This window comes from Falco punctatus (assembly GCF_963210335.1).
Source record: "Falco punctatus genome assembly, chromosome: 2".
Classification (NCBI taxonomy): domain Eukaryota; kingdom Metazoa; phylum Chordata; class Aves; order Falconiformes; family Falconidae; genus Falco; species Falco punctatus.
The window spans coordinates 45289386-45303961 of record NC_137581.1 but is presented as its reverse complement, the minus strand read 5'-3'; the positions used below and the strand labels follow the sequence as shown (position 1 = coordinate 45303961).

Here is a 14576-nt window from a genome sequence, read left to right as displayed (position 1 = left end):
AGCTGATACTCCATTTTTGGGAAAAACCTTAAAAAAGAATCCTAAACCCAACAAACTGAAAATGTTCCCATCTGGAAAAATGCTGTGATCACACGTAAGCACACAAGACTCGAGATTCAAACTTAGTTTTAAATAGAAAACGTTGTTGTTCCTCGCTGGATCAAAGTCTGCTGTGCCAGAAAGCTTCATGGGATGGCTGTTACTTGAAAAAAATGACAAAAATAAGAATCTTTCCACAATCAAATAATTCTTTCAAGAGAAATGTAAGAATTCAATGCATTCTTTCTCTTTAATCAGTGCTATGTTAAATTGAATAACAATACACTGAACACAAAAAATGTGGTGGGTCGCTTTAAGTTCTAGAGATGTTTATGAAACTTCTAGCTAGGATTATCTTACAAATTTTGCTCATTCCAGTTCCCCTAAATCTGTTTGGGAGTGGTTCTTATTGGCAGAACAAATTATAATCTGTCATTACGATCAAAAAAGATTAGTGCCATTTGAAAGGAAAAAAACCACATCACCAACCCCCTATCAGATTAATTTTCCATCGTTTCTATTGTGTAAAAATTTCAGTGAGTGTCTCCTGCTATTGACATGTCTCTACAAGACTGGTATGTCTTACTCAAACTTTTGGCATTGTATTTTAAACTATAATAACCTCTATGTATCTTGCAAAATCTACAATTTTCATTATTTCTAGTGATATTTTTTTTTCGTAACATACTTGATAGAGGAGGCACCTGAGTTTCTCTAGCAGCTAAACTTTAAAGCCTTGGTAATATGTCCAGTCCACTGAATTTGCTTTCTAAAACTTAATTGTATTTCCAAAAGTTAATTCATTAGAGTCTTCAAATAAGACTGGGTAGTTTATATAAAATGTTTTCTAAAGGAATAATGTCTGTATCTCGGATCTTCCTAAGAGGCAATCTGGGAGTAAATAAAATTTTACTAGTTAAAAATTATGCAAATACAACAGCGAACCCTGAAATCCCAGAGAGTTAAGTGACAGCATTCTTAGAAAAGCAATAGGATGAGAAGCAATTCCAGCTACAGGGCATATTACTGAAATAAAGTACTTTAGTCCAAGCTGATTGAAGTTATGCATAAATTACAGGATTGTAAAGTCTACAGCTCCTCTAATAACTTAATATTTTTTCTGCAGTTAAAATTGTGGATAGAGAGCTTAAGGGGATGGATAATTACCACCAATTAACAGTCTGATCATGTGAGATGCTGAGGTCTCTCTGCTCCTTAAGATATTACTGAGAACTGTGGTTGCTTTACCATTTTACAAGTTTAAATCCTTTAACACTGAATATGAACTGATGATCCAGGTATGATAAATGAAATGGTTGCTGTGATGCCATGTGCAGAAACAGTATATATTACCAAGATACTGTCTTAATAAACAAAACATACTTCCTTTAATAAACAGAAGGAACATATCAATTTTATTTGGAAAAATAATCTTTACATGTAGTAGTTCACTGACAGGCATGTCGAATCCAAAATGTTCTTTATGTTTACTTACATTTAGTTAACTGCATCCGTGTTCGGTCACTTCAACAATATCACTTAAGAGATTTTGCATCTAAAGTCTATACAGTCAACAGAAATCAATGTCAGGTTATCAACAATTCAAAACTCTGGGTATTGTGGTGGGTTTTATTTGACCAACTGAGCATGTATTTGCAGCACATGCTATGGCAATTATTGAGCCCTAGTACTTTATGTACTTTAGATCTTTGAATATAGTTTTCACTTTGAATTTTACAATTTGTTTCAAGAAGCTTGGCCAATAATAATAATTAAAACAGGAACTTTAAAAAAAATTGTGGCATCTCATCAGAGGCTTTGTCTGTTGTGTCGCTGCATGGGTGCTGTGTTTACACTTCCATTTGGGATGACCTCGAGAGAAACTGCTCTTTCAGCAAGAACAGGCATGTTTTCAAAGCTCTGTGGATAAGGGCTATGGAAAGTTCCTTTCTTCTCTGTCTCAAAGTTTTTGATTCCCATTAACTGAGCTATAAGGAGTATATAGTTTAGGCTAATTCCTAACTATATTGTTCAAAGAGTTAGATGATGATTCTTTTCTCACCATTACAGTTTTAAACACTTAAGGGACAAATTACATGAGGAATAAATCAGAAGTCATGGGCAAAGGAATACTGTACTCAGTATGACAGAAATTAGGAAGTTTTAACTTAAAGACGCATGCAATATTACAACTGAGAAGAAATGAGAAAAGGGCACTAACTTCAAGAAGTTATGTAACTAAAGGACTGAGTTTCTAATGAAACACTATTAATGAGATGGGGATAAAAAGTGGTAGGAGATTAAAGGATAAGAAAAGATGAAGTAAATGGATAAAGGTAATGGGATTCAGACATAAAAAGCTGAAATGGGAAGACAGCATGAAAACTTTGGATTAAGATCTGAGAATTTGATTTTGGATGTAGTTAAAATATTAGTGGTACAGTTTATATAGATTAATTTTGTCTTATAAGGGTTTGTATAAAGAATTCAATAATAAAAATAAATTAGGTTAAAATAATCACATCTCATACCACATTAAGCAAATCACCCTACTGAAGAAATCAAACAGCTTGACATAACTGGCACAATGGTGATAATTTAAGGATTTCAGATTAATTTTCTACATTTTATTCCTTGCAGTTCTACCTCAAAAAATAATTTGCAAAATTTGAAATGTGTTCTTAGCAGCTGAAAACATGGGTCTGTAGCGTCTTAAAGTGAAGGCTTCTTGTTCTTTTCTAACAATGTGAGAACATCGATGGATCTGTGATTAGTTAAAAGAATTTCAACCTTTCTGCTATTTTTTTAAATGTATTCCCATGTTTGTCTTCACATTTCCTGATTATTATTAATTTGTATCGCCACAGCACCTACAAAGCCTAGGTGGTTGTCTGGAACCTGGTTTTGGTAGGTCATGCACAAACATCATACAAAGGGGTCGAATAGTGTTTGTAAGCAGCTGCAGCAATTCATTATGTTGCAGCCTCCCCCTGAGGCTGCTTCATTACAGCCATTTCATGATTATCCCATCTAAAAACATTGCAACAGAATGCACGAGGGGGTTTCCCCCACTGCTTTGGTGCCAGCCCAGCGTTCAGTTCACTTCCCTGGTAGTTTAAATCGGTCTTTGTGCTCAAGTGACTTAAATTGCAGCTTCATACATCGGATGAATCATCTAACCAACCATTCCCAAAAGGAGCAAGTAGTCTTGCTGCCCTCTTCACCCCAGAGCAGCTATTCCCGCTTCCTTTGTGCCCACAGCGGTGTCTTTTGAGTGCTGTCTCTTAAATTAGAGGCGGCTCACAGAACTGAGCTGGCAGAAAAGGCGCAGTTCATTGCAGCATTAAACCCGAGCTGGGGCTGCTGCCACGCAGCAAATGGGTCTTCTCCCAGGCACACTGTTAGAGGATCCTGAACCGTCATCCCGTAGTTGCTGGAGCCATATTTCAAGTACCATTCTCAGCTAAAGGGTTAATGCTAACTGCGCAGACTGGGGAACAAGAAATTTTTTAGCTTTGGGATCCAAAAAATGCATCTGTTATTCTTCTGACTAGCCCAGCTGTAAAATCTACTGTACACCAACGCAGTTCAGATGTTAAAGTGTGTGAAAATAATCCGTTTGGGAAAGCAATTCCATTCTGGCTTTAACTTGTACCATTGCAGCAAATATTAAAGCTGGTGTCCAACCTACATAAGACTTTTTGCATTAGCTGCCCTGTTCAAAGAATAGCTCATTTTAGGATGCTGTGGGAAGAGGTATACTTGACATCTTTCCAAACCAGAACGTTAAAACTGAAAACTACAACTGATAAACCAAAATGCATAAACCAGATGATTAAACTGGGAAAAAGAGGAGCAAAATACTTTGCTCAGGAAGCGAGCGCAGTTGCTGGTAATGCTATTGAAATATTGCTCGTGCCACCGTTTCTGTGTCACTTCTGTGGTCGTTGTGACCTACATGACACCTCTCTGCCCAAATCTGCCACCCAGCCTGAAATTACAGAGCAGCCCTTCGGTTTGAGCTACAGATTATTTTTCTTTTTTTCTAGACAGGTTTCAAGCGGTTGCTACAATGGCACGTTACTGGGAATTCTCGCCGCTGTTGCTACCGATGTAAGCACAAGGACAGCCACTCAAACTGACAGTTACAGAATGGATACGGGTGCTGTGTGACTGGAAAAGCTTTGTCCAGCTACTTTCTCAGGTAGAGGAGACTAGTTACTAAGATCTACAGTAGGTGGCGGTTTTTTCATCGATAGGAGATGTTATCGCGATAGCGGCGGGGGGGCGGGGGAGAGCGAACGGACGGGACAGGACACAGATAAAATCTTAAGCAGGAAAAAGAAACAGCATTTTAAGAGCAGTTTTAATTAAACTCTGACTTGCGAGCGACCCGACAGGGAGATGCTGCTGGGATGCAGCCACAAGGTCCCCCCGCACGCTGCGGCAAGGCTGTGCCTCCCCGCGCGGGGAAGGCGGAGGGGAAGGGGGGGGGGGGGGGGGCTGCCTCCCAACGCCCCTCCGGCTTGCCGCAAGCAAAACCGACCGGGAAAAAGCTCGGGAGCTTTTGCAAACGGGCGGGGGGCGACCCCGCCGGCCTCCCCACCTCCTTCCCGCCGCTGCTCGGCGACCTTCCTCCCCTTGCGGACCTCCTCCTCCTCCTCTTCCTTCTCCTTCCCCACCCCTCCCCGGCGGCTGGTCACGTTGCGGGGCCGCAGGGAGAGGCCCGCACCCCCGGGAGCGGTGGGGCCGGGCGCACTTGGCGACGCGGAGCGCAGCGGAGGCCACGTTGTATTTTTGTTTGCTGCCCGGGGCGGCACCGCCCCCTCGGAGCCGCTCGGGGCGTAGCCTGCCCGCTCCTCCCCGGGGCGCGGAGGAGGAGGACGAGGAGGAGGAGGCGGGGTCCTTCCCCTCCCCGGGGGCCGATCCCGCGCGGGCAGGCAGGCGGGCGGCGCGGCTGCGGGGACGTGCCCGGCGGGATGCGCGCTTAGCGGCGGCTCCGGCCGAGCGCAGGCCCCGTCGGCTGCACCTGGCGCCCGCCGCCCGGGAACCCGCCATGGAGAAGCGAGGGGAGGGCGAGCCGCTCTCCCACCCCCTGGAGCTGGAGCCCGAGCCCGAGCCGCAGCCGGCGCCGCCGGGGGAGAAGCGCTTCAGGCTGTGGTACGTGGGCTCGTCGTGCCTGGACCGGCGGACCACGCTGCCCATGCTGCCCTGGCTGATGGCCGAGATCCGCCGCCGCGGGCAGCGGCAGGAGCCCGGCGGCGCGGCGGGCAGCGGGGTGGTGGCCCGTGAGGTGCTGCTGCTGCTGGGCTCGCCCACGCTGCGCTGCGTGCCCGCCGGTCCCGGCCCTGGCCCCGGCCCCGGCCTCGGCCGCCCCGCCAGCCCCGCGCCCGCCGTCTTCATCTTCGAGCACAAGGCGCAGCACATCTCTCGCTTCATCCACAACAGCCACGACCTCACCTACTTCGCCTACCTGATCAAGGTGCAGCCCGACAACCCCGACTCCCCCATGGCCTGCCACGTCTTCCGGGCCACCGACCCCAACCAGGCGAGTGGCGGCGGGAGCGGAGGGAGGGGGCACTGCCCGGGTTCCCCCCCCCCCCGCTTTGCTTCTCTCCCCCTTCGCCTCGTGGGACCTCGGGCGCTGCTCTCCGCAACCGCGGAGGCGGTCGGTGCGCTCGGACGGGGCCGGGCAGCGCTTGCGAGACAGTAACCTCCCACACAGCCGCCCGCGGAGCGTGGGGAGGGGGCGGGCCGTGCCTGCCGGGCTTTCCCCGGAGCAGCCGCCCCGGGGCTGCACCTGTGCTGCACCGCGCCGAGCGGCTGGGGGGGCACAGCCCGGCGCGGCGTGGGCTGCCGTGCCACCCCCTGCACGGGGCGTCCCCCTGCCGGGCCGGCGGTGCCAGCCTCCGCGGAGCGGGGGTGCCCCCATCCTTCCCCGCGGTCCCCGCCACGGGGAGGCCTCGCACCCGCCGCAGCGCAGCGCCGAGCCGGCGCAGGGTGCCGGTGCGCGCCCCGCGGAGTTCGCGTTAACCCGCCCTTAGGGCCGTGTCGGTGCTGGGGGGGCGCCGAGCCGCGAGGACCGTGTATCCCCGCGGAGCCCCGGTGGCGGGGAAACCACGGCTCGGGACCGGTGGGCCCCGTTTTGTCCCCGGGTCACGCTAAGGACACCTGGCCCTGCCCAGGCACACGGTGGTGCTACAAGCAGCCCTGGGTTCGGGTGGAGACATTGTTGATAAAGTGCCAACTGGAGAAAAAGCCCTGACGGTAAGGCTGTATTTTCTTGAGTCTCTACCAGGCTCTGGCTCACGCCTGAGATGTGTGGCAGGCTGCTTTCTCCTCCCTGTTTAGAGTGTGTGTGCAATGGCGGTGTGACGAGTAGGTCTGGTCCTTGATTTAGCACAGGGACAGCAAGGAAGCGGCCTTTCAATAACAGTCCATTGGTTGAGTAAGGTAAGACACCTGCCCTTCAGTTTTCACAGACGCATATGGAAGAACACATGTGCGATTAGAAATGCTGGATTTTACTGGAACCACTTAGCTGACTTAGTAGATCTCCTGAATGGTTGCTTGGGTTTCTTTTTTTTTTTTTTTTTTTTGGGGGGGGCGCTGTTGGTTTTTTGGTTTTTGTTTAAAAGTGAAGAGGATAGGAAGCATTCAGAAAAATCGTTGAAAATTTCACAGTGTATTAATTTCTCTGAGCCAACATACTACCAGTGGTTATAAAGGAGGGGTTTAGATGGCATGCATAGCAGTGCCTGGAGCCATCATCAAAGACAGAGCAGCACAGGGGGACAGGTGGCCTCCCTCAGTGGAGGTAAGTATGCTTAACTTGCAACTGCTGCCCCCGCTGTGCTCTGCCAGGAGAGAGCATGCAGGAAGCACGAAATGGAGGGGATGGTGTCTGGCAAGGGAGGAGCCAGTATCCTTTCAGGAGTCTGACCATATGGACCAAAAGGAGCCAAGGTTCCTGTTGCTGGCAGAAGAGGCTGAATTAAGTTTAATTTTGGGGTAGATCTGCTTTGGTACCATGAGTTTGTAAGACAACCTCATGCTGTAAGATAGTAAATCCCTGTTACTCATGTGAACATGCAAAATACTATGTACGTTTACATTTGGGAGGCTGTTTCTGACTAAACGTTTTATCTGTATGTCCTCCCTTCTTTCCTCGTGAGGCAATAAATCACATTGATGCCGTAGGTAAAGTCTTCCTATTGAAGGAAGTTATTAGTGTGAACAAGTTTCCTTTCATAAACTCCTATCTTGTTCTGACAATATGCTCTAAATTTTATCTGTCAAGATTTTTTTTAACCTTGTTATCATTAGTAGAGAATAAGTCCCTCGCATGAGGGTTACTCAGCGTGTGATTTCCAAAGAACTACAATAAGGGTAGTAGATGCACAGCCAACGATGAGACTCACAAGTATCTGATTAATAGGCAGGTTTTTTAAGGTATCAAAAGGAATAGAAGGTGGAATTTTTTTCCCCTCAAGTTTTGTTACCAGTCCTTGAGGCTTGGTTGGCTGAGGTGGTGTAGGTCTCTAGGTGTTGCTCTGTGCTTAAGCCTAGTCCTGAGTAGCGTCGCTAGCTCTGGAAGTCTTTTGAAGCTCTGAATTGTTAGTTATGAAATAGATGCTGTTCTTGCACGCTTTCAAGATCTTTAAGTATGTACTTCTGTTTCATATTGGTTATGTGAGCTTCATGGTGCATATCAGTTTAGAAAGTATTTTTCGCAGCTGTTATTTTAAGACGACCTCATTTTCCATCTTAGGCCATAGTCCCTTCCAGCTAGTGTAAGTAGGCGCTGCTACAGAAAAGGGTTCCCACTCTCTTCAAGCCTCGACCCCTCGTTCCTTCTCAGCTTTATCTTCATGGTGGCACAACTGTTGTTGTGACTACACAACTGTAGCCACATGGCTAACGGGATCAGGGAACTGACTGGCATTAAATTTGCTTTTCCCCCACCTTTGCTGAATTAGTTCCAAACAGCTTCCTTCAGTACTAGAGCTGCACAGTAAAGCAACCGTTTATGTCAGGTCAGGTGGGTTGGAGGCACAAAGCAGCAATGAGTGGCCAAGAAGGTAAAGGGTCAGATAGCCTTTCTAGAAATTACGCTGACTTCAGACTAGCCAGAGATGACCACAAAGCCGTGGTGTTACCTGTCTTGGCAATATTAAGTTCAGCAGCACGCTAAGTCCCTCTGGAATGAAGGAAAGGTGCCGGAGGTGTTGTGTGGCCTTTGAGTTAAAGAACAAGCAAGGTGTCATTTTTAATGGTGGGTGTAAGTTATAAAAGTGAGAGGATAATGATTGATTACCAAGAGATTAGTGCTAGCACAGTAATTCAAAAAACAGTGTAGGTTCAGAATGAAAGTTTTGGCATCAAGCCTGTTGCTTTGTCCACCGGTGGTACTGCACGGTGTCTAGGATGAACACGCATTCACTGTGACCACAAAAGGGGCAGTTATGCACAGGAGGGGGGAAAAAAAGCAATACTTTTTGCCAGTCCCTGCAAATGTCTTCAGCAGATGACCAATAAAAAGCCAATGCAGTATGTGCTCAGATAACATCAGGTGGAAAGATAACATCTTTGAACGTTATTTGCCGTGACTGAAGACAAATGAGAGAGTGAGGCAGTACAGAATGCATTCCTGTTTTACTTGAAAGCTTGCAAACTGTAGGCAGAGCTGAAAAGGAGGAGCCACTGGGTCAGCTCCTGTTCCGGAGCAGTACTTAGGCACCGTGTCAAACCCAGAGCTCAGCTGTCGGTATGGGGATAGATGCTTTTATTTAGAGGAGTTGTTTTCTTCTGCCGTTTAATTACAAGGGGAGAGAAAACTGGAGCCCTCTGGGTGAGGATGGGAACAGAAGTGTTTGACTTCTGCCCCCACCCTCTTAGAATTATTACAGTGTTTGCTGCTCCTCATAACTTTTCAAAGCAGCAGCCAGCTGAAGTGGATGAGGGTAGTTCTTTAGTAGCTTTTGAAAAGCAGCCAGAGGTTTGTTAGTTTTGTATTGCTGTCATTTGAGAATTATCTGGGATGCGTGAAGTCTGTCTGTAGCCATCGGATGACAACATTGTCTCATTTTATATTTGGCAGATTTGCTTCACAGCCCCAGGAACAGATTTCCACCCCACCCCCACCCCCCACCCCCCCAGTTGGATTTTATAAATATAGCAGGCATAACCTTCTCCCACTCATCAAGAAAAGCCCTTTTGATTACAGTTTGCAAGCTCAACTTCAACATATTTTTACCATGAAATATTGATATTTTTTTTCTATAAACGTGATTTTAATTGTGTGGAACAAATCAATGCTGCTTGACACAGTTGCCTTGAGTTCCCTGGTTTTTGGGAGAGGGTTATGGTCTGATCTCTTTCTGCTTTTTTTTTTTTTTTTTTTTTTTAATTATGGTAATCTAGGCTGCATTTTCTCTGTGAAACATGAATAAGCCTGTTTTGGGGGATTTTTTTTTTTTTTAACCTAAACTGGCATCCTAAACCTATTTATACTATAATTGATTCTATAACTGAAGATTATGTCTCCAGTTAAGCAAGAACTTACGTGATGCATTTTGTATTTCTTCTAGAAACCTTATAAGCAGTGATCCAAATATATTGTTATGAGGTTTCAAAACTAATCCTAGCTGGCTGGGAAAGAAAATACTCTAGTGCAGACCTCAGTAGGTTTTAGCTTTGGTGTATATAATCTGTAGCTGCGGCGTTCTGCTGCAGCCATGTGTTAGGGAGGCTGTCTCAAGACGAAGCAGAAATAATGGAGCATTTTGCTGGCAAAGTAAAGCTGTGATAAGAACTGGAGAGGTAAAGAGCCAGAGACAAGAGCCAGAAGCCAGCCTGCTTGTAGCCCAGATCCCTGCTTTGTCATTGTTGCATGATGGGCTAAAAGTCAAAAACTTTAGTCTGTTCCAAGAGTGTGTTAATTGTCTGTTAGATAATGTATTTCAGCAAAGCGAGGCCAGAAGATGGTTTCTCCTGAAAAACAAGGCATCAGTACAAAGTCTTTCATTTTAGATATTCAAAGGATGCTTTTATGCTGTAATAATACCACATTCTGTAAGGCTTCTTATTAAAGAATGTAAGTTAGAAATGTTTGAAGAAGAAAGTTCATTAACTTTACATTCATATTTCTTTTGTGCTTTGATTTTTACATGACATAGGAACATGAGCTGAATGGCAGCAAAGTCTTGGTGTATTAAGTACACGTGTACAGCATTGTTGTGGCTCATATAAAAATATTGCATAGGTTGAGTCATCTGATAAACTGTTGAATAGGTCTAACAGACGTGGTAAAAAAGATGGGCTCTGGGTTTTGAAGGACTTTGCAGGTAATGGAAGAGATGCAGTTTGTTTGCTAGGTAGTTGTGACCGCACTTGGATTGCAGAGGAAAGAGGTGATGTCATTTTCCATGAGAAAGATAAGTTGTCCCAGTTTTATCAAGAAAACAAGTCTTGGAGAGACCAAAAGAAAATTTTCTCTGAGTGTGTGTGACTCAGGATTTCATTCATGGGGTGAGAAACTGAAAAGCGATATGACTCAAAACAAAGCCTGGATGCTAAAGGCTTGCAACGAATGCAGAATTGTTCGGTGAGCAGCCTCATTATCTCCAGTCTACATGGGCTATACTCCCTTTTTTTGTGTGTTTTGTATGCTTATTTTTGGTTTGCTTGTTTTTTTGTTGTTGTAGTGATGTTTGACTTAAGATTTGCAAAGTGGAACTGAAAGTTGAGAGCTTAAGGTTTCATTTTTGTTTTCCTTAAGTATAGATTCAGCACTTTTTTTCTGAAAACGAGAGCATTTCTCATTTTAGGCTTGTAAAGCTATCTTTAAGTTTTTGTTTTGAACATCTTGTCCATCATAACTTTCTCCTATGTCCCAAACAGAAGAAATAATAAAAACATTAAAATTGTTAACTGTTTCTAAATGGTGATATGTAGCCTCTTTATGCCAGACTAACGTTTAGGAGAGGAAAGGGGATGGTTTCAAATACTCTTACTTGCAGTGTTTGCAGAAATAATTCATGCATTTTCCCTTTTGCGGTTCCTGAAAACCATTCCATTATTTGGGGAATAGAAGTGATGTTACAGAAGATTGTATTTTCAGAAAGGCAAAATAAAATATAGAATGATAGATATATGAAATGACGTAAGCTCACTGCGAGTGGCTGTAGGTAACACAGTGACCGGCTAAGGCTATTTTATTTAAAGAAAGGAGCTTGTATGCATCTGTGCACACCAAATCAAGGCCCCTATTCTGATTATCTGTTTCTATGGGGTTTTTGTCCTATTTTTCAAATGTAGAGGCAGTTCCTTTTAAAAATAATCAAATAGAAAACTGACTTCTGAAAGATTTGGCTAGTTTATGTATTTCTTGGCAACAGGGAGAGCCTGATTTTTAGGGATGGTAAAAATCTTGGACCAAAATGCTTGAAGGTTTAAAAAAGTGAATAATAAAAAAGATTACATTTCTAAACAATCATTGCAGAATAGTAGTGTGACTTGACTCCTATTGATCTATACTCTTTGCTAGAGTTTGGTATATTATTCGATGTGCACAGTTAAGCCTTCTTTGCATGCCTTGCATCAGTCTTCCCCATTCACGTGGAACTCCCTGGACATCTTGCGTTTCTCTGAAGTAAGTGAAGTGGTGAACAGCGTGATGAATTTCAGGGCCTGATCATGGAGATTGCTGTCTAGGCTGTAGGTCATGCAGAAATTTCAGCAGTGTTGGCATGGTCCCCTCATGGCACCAGCTGTCCTCTGCCACCTGGTTTTGTTTCCTTTGTGGTTTCAGATACTCTTTCAAGTTCAGACACAAGAAAAGAAGAAGAGTTTATTTCCGTGTGGTTTTTATCATTTGTCCCATATGTGAACTGTGGCATCACCTGTCTTCACATTCTGCGCTGTTCTTTAGGCGCCTTTAGAGATCACAAGGAGATGACTGGTAAAAAGGCAAGACCTACTAGAAGTCTTGTATAGGTCGTTAAATAATCTGGTATCTGAGGGCAGCTGGAAAACAAACTTAAGGCAACAAAGCGTCTTAATTCATAAACAGGGTCTGTGCTTTTCTTTCTGTTCTGTATAGACGGTAATGTCTGTCACCTTAAGTTCTGACACAAATAGGTACATCAAGACCATATGTGATAACATGGGTTCCAAAATAAAATAGAGCGTCACTGATACAAGATAGTGTATCATTATGTTGAACAACTTTATCTGCCCCGAAGAGGTCTTCCTTCAGAGTGTAAAAAGGCAGTACTGAATGTCGGAGGGCAGGGTGAAAGCACACGAGTGGAAGTGGTTACTCCAGCGATGTATGAACTACGTGACTTCTTGTTTTGTGAGCTGTTTTGGGTACCAGAGAACATGCGTTAGTTTCGGATATGTGTGTTTGCATCTGTGAATGTGTTGGGCTTGTTTGTTTCTTTCTTTTGCCGCGTGTATTAATTAGGTGACAACTGGTAGATCAGTGAGGTGGGCAAATAAACATTCTTGGCGGTCCTCTGGATCTGAAAGTACTCTGGTAATTCAATCTTCCTCTTAGCCTGGGTCAGAGGTAAGCTTGTTTGTGCTGTAGGGGATTAGTTCTAGTAGTATATTTAGGACTGCAGGGGAAAGGACATAAAACCCAAACAAGAAAACAAAACCACATGCGTTCACCCCAGAGGGTTCATTGTACTCGTAGTCAAGTCTTCACTTTCATATTTTTGTAGAAGTTAACTATGTATCTTGACAAATCCAGTTAGTCTTCATTCTGAACGCAGTTGTGCTTTACCAGCACAAAACCTGCTGTGGTTTGCAACCGTGCTCCCTTGCCTCTGCCTCTCCGCTGCGGCCGTGCCGCTTGAAATGAGCAGCACTGCGTCCTGCTGTTTGAAGTGAAGGCTGCTCAAAGCCATCCCTCTCTTAAGTGAAATGGGCTGCTTAGTCCTCCCCCTCCCTGCTGCAGGGAATTAGGACTTCCAATGAGAAGTTAATTACTTGGTCCTCTTCTGGAGAGGGTGGGCCTGCTGGGATATCTGCTGCTCCCCAGGCAGACCCTCTCTGGGCAAAACTGTGTCAGTGGTGGGGCCGCTAGGTCTTGTTTCATTTTCCTAAGGTGAAAGGTGTGTTCACTTCAGCTGCAGTGCTTAAACATGGCTTTTCTGGCCTTCTACGTGATTTCAGTTGCTTAGGTCAACTGAACAAAAACACTGCAACATGTACCTCAAGGGCTGTCATACCGTGGAGGCTCTTCAGGCAGGATGGATGGCGTAGACTTAAGTACACGTATAACATGTCTGAAACTTCATTTTTCTGTTCAGAGCCTCTGAAAGATGTCAGGAACTAATAAGCAGTTACCTGGATGCATGACTATTTCATTTGTAAGAGAGGCAAAGTATTTCAGTTGAACCACTGCAAAACAGGAAAATAGTACTTTTTATTATTACTATTTTTTTAAATGGGCTCCCAGTGCCATTTAGAAACTCTGCTTAGTGCTTTGGAGGAATTGTATCTAGTAAACCACATCGCCTGACAATGTAAGTTACTTGTAATAGTAAGTTGTCATCTCTGCTCAAATTTGGTTCTTTCTCAGAAAATCCATAACCTCGTTTGTAATTTTACCTCTTCAGAATTAGATGCGCTTTTGCAAATGATCTTTTCTGGAAATTTGGAAAGGCAGTATGGTAAGGGTTTTTTTGTTCTGTGTTTCTGGAGCCACTGAAGATAGGTAGGATTCTACAGTATTGGGTATGCGGCATGTTTCTGAAGGATTAAATTAATTTTAAATACAAACATGAGAGAGATTCTTGTCCAAAGCCTGTGTGAAAGACCTGTAGAAGCTATTAGATAAGATAAAACCAATGCCATGGAAGCATGGCTGTTTCCTAGCTCTACAATCCCTGTCTCTGTGGTTTTCCCCCTCCCGTTACAGCTGACTTCAAAGTATATTTCAGTTGTGAAGTTCATTTTTGTATGTTGATAAACCTTAACAAGCAGCTTGCTCTGTTAAAATGACTGGGGTTATGTTTTATTTCATTACTGTTCTTGGCAAGAACACGTAGATCTGCACAGTGCTGTTTAGAGATCCTTGATGCCTTGAAAAACATGTTGTGGGAAGGCAGAATATTATCCTCTGGGGCATAGCAACAACTGCCTTCCAAACTGTTCAAAATTTTGTTTTTACTAGCAAGATTAATAAATACTTATTTTTTAGGATGCGGATGTTAAATATATTTTGTGTACTCGGTGACACTGATACGGGTTTCCTGTTATGCTCATGTAAAAAAAAAAAAAAAAAGATAGAAAAAAGAGCAGTGTCCTACGAGCTTTGGGAGTAGTCGGTGGTCTGTGGGTTGTTGAGTATTTCTAAAATAAAGTAAATATTCAGTAACAGAGCAATGAAAGACTAGGACGTGCAATGCTAACTCTTTGAAATGTATTTTTATATACCTTCTCATAGTTTGTGTCTTGCTTTGGCTTACTTATTCCCAACAGCTTGATCTCAAGTTCCGGTAGGATTTCTAAGTAAAAATAGA

At 44.3% G+C, this 14576-nt stretch overlaps 1 protein-coding gene across 2 annotated transcripts in view; it reads left to right on the top strand.

Annotated features, from left to right (window-relative positions):
* The first annotated feature begins 5062 nt into the window (after positions 1-5062).
* TBC1D4 (TBC1 domain family member 4) overlaps positions 5063-14576 on the top strand; it is a 111018-nt gene continuing 101504 nt past the window's right edge. For both annotated transcript variants that reach the window (XM_080374395.1, XM_080374394.1), the window contains exon 1: positions 5063-5587. In XM_080374395.1, coding sequence (XP_080230521.1) covers positions 5096-5587 — 492 coding nt within the window. In that variant the 5' untranslated portion in view covers positions 5063-5095. The remainder of the gene's footprint in view (positions 5588-14576) is intronic.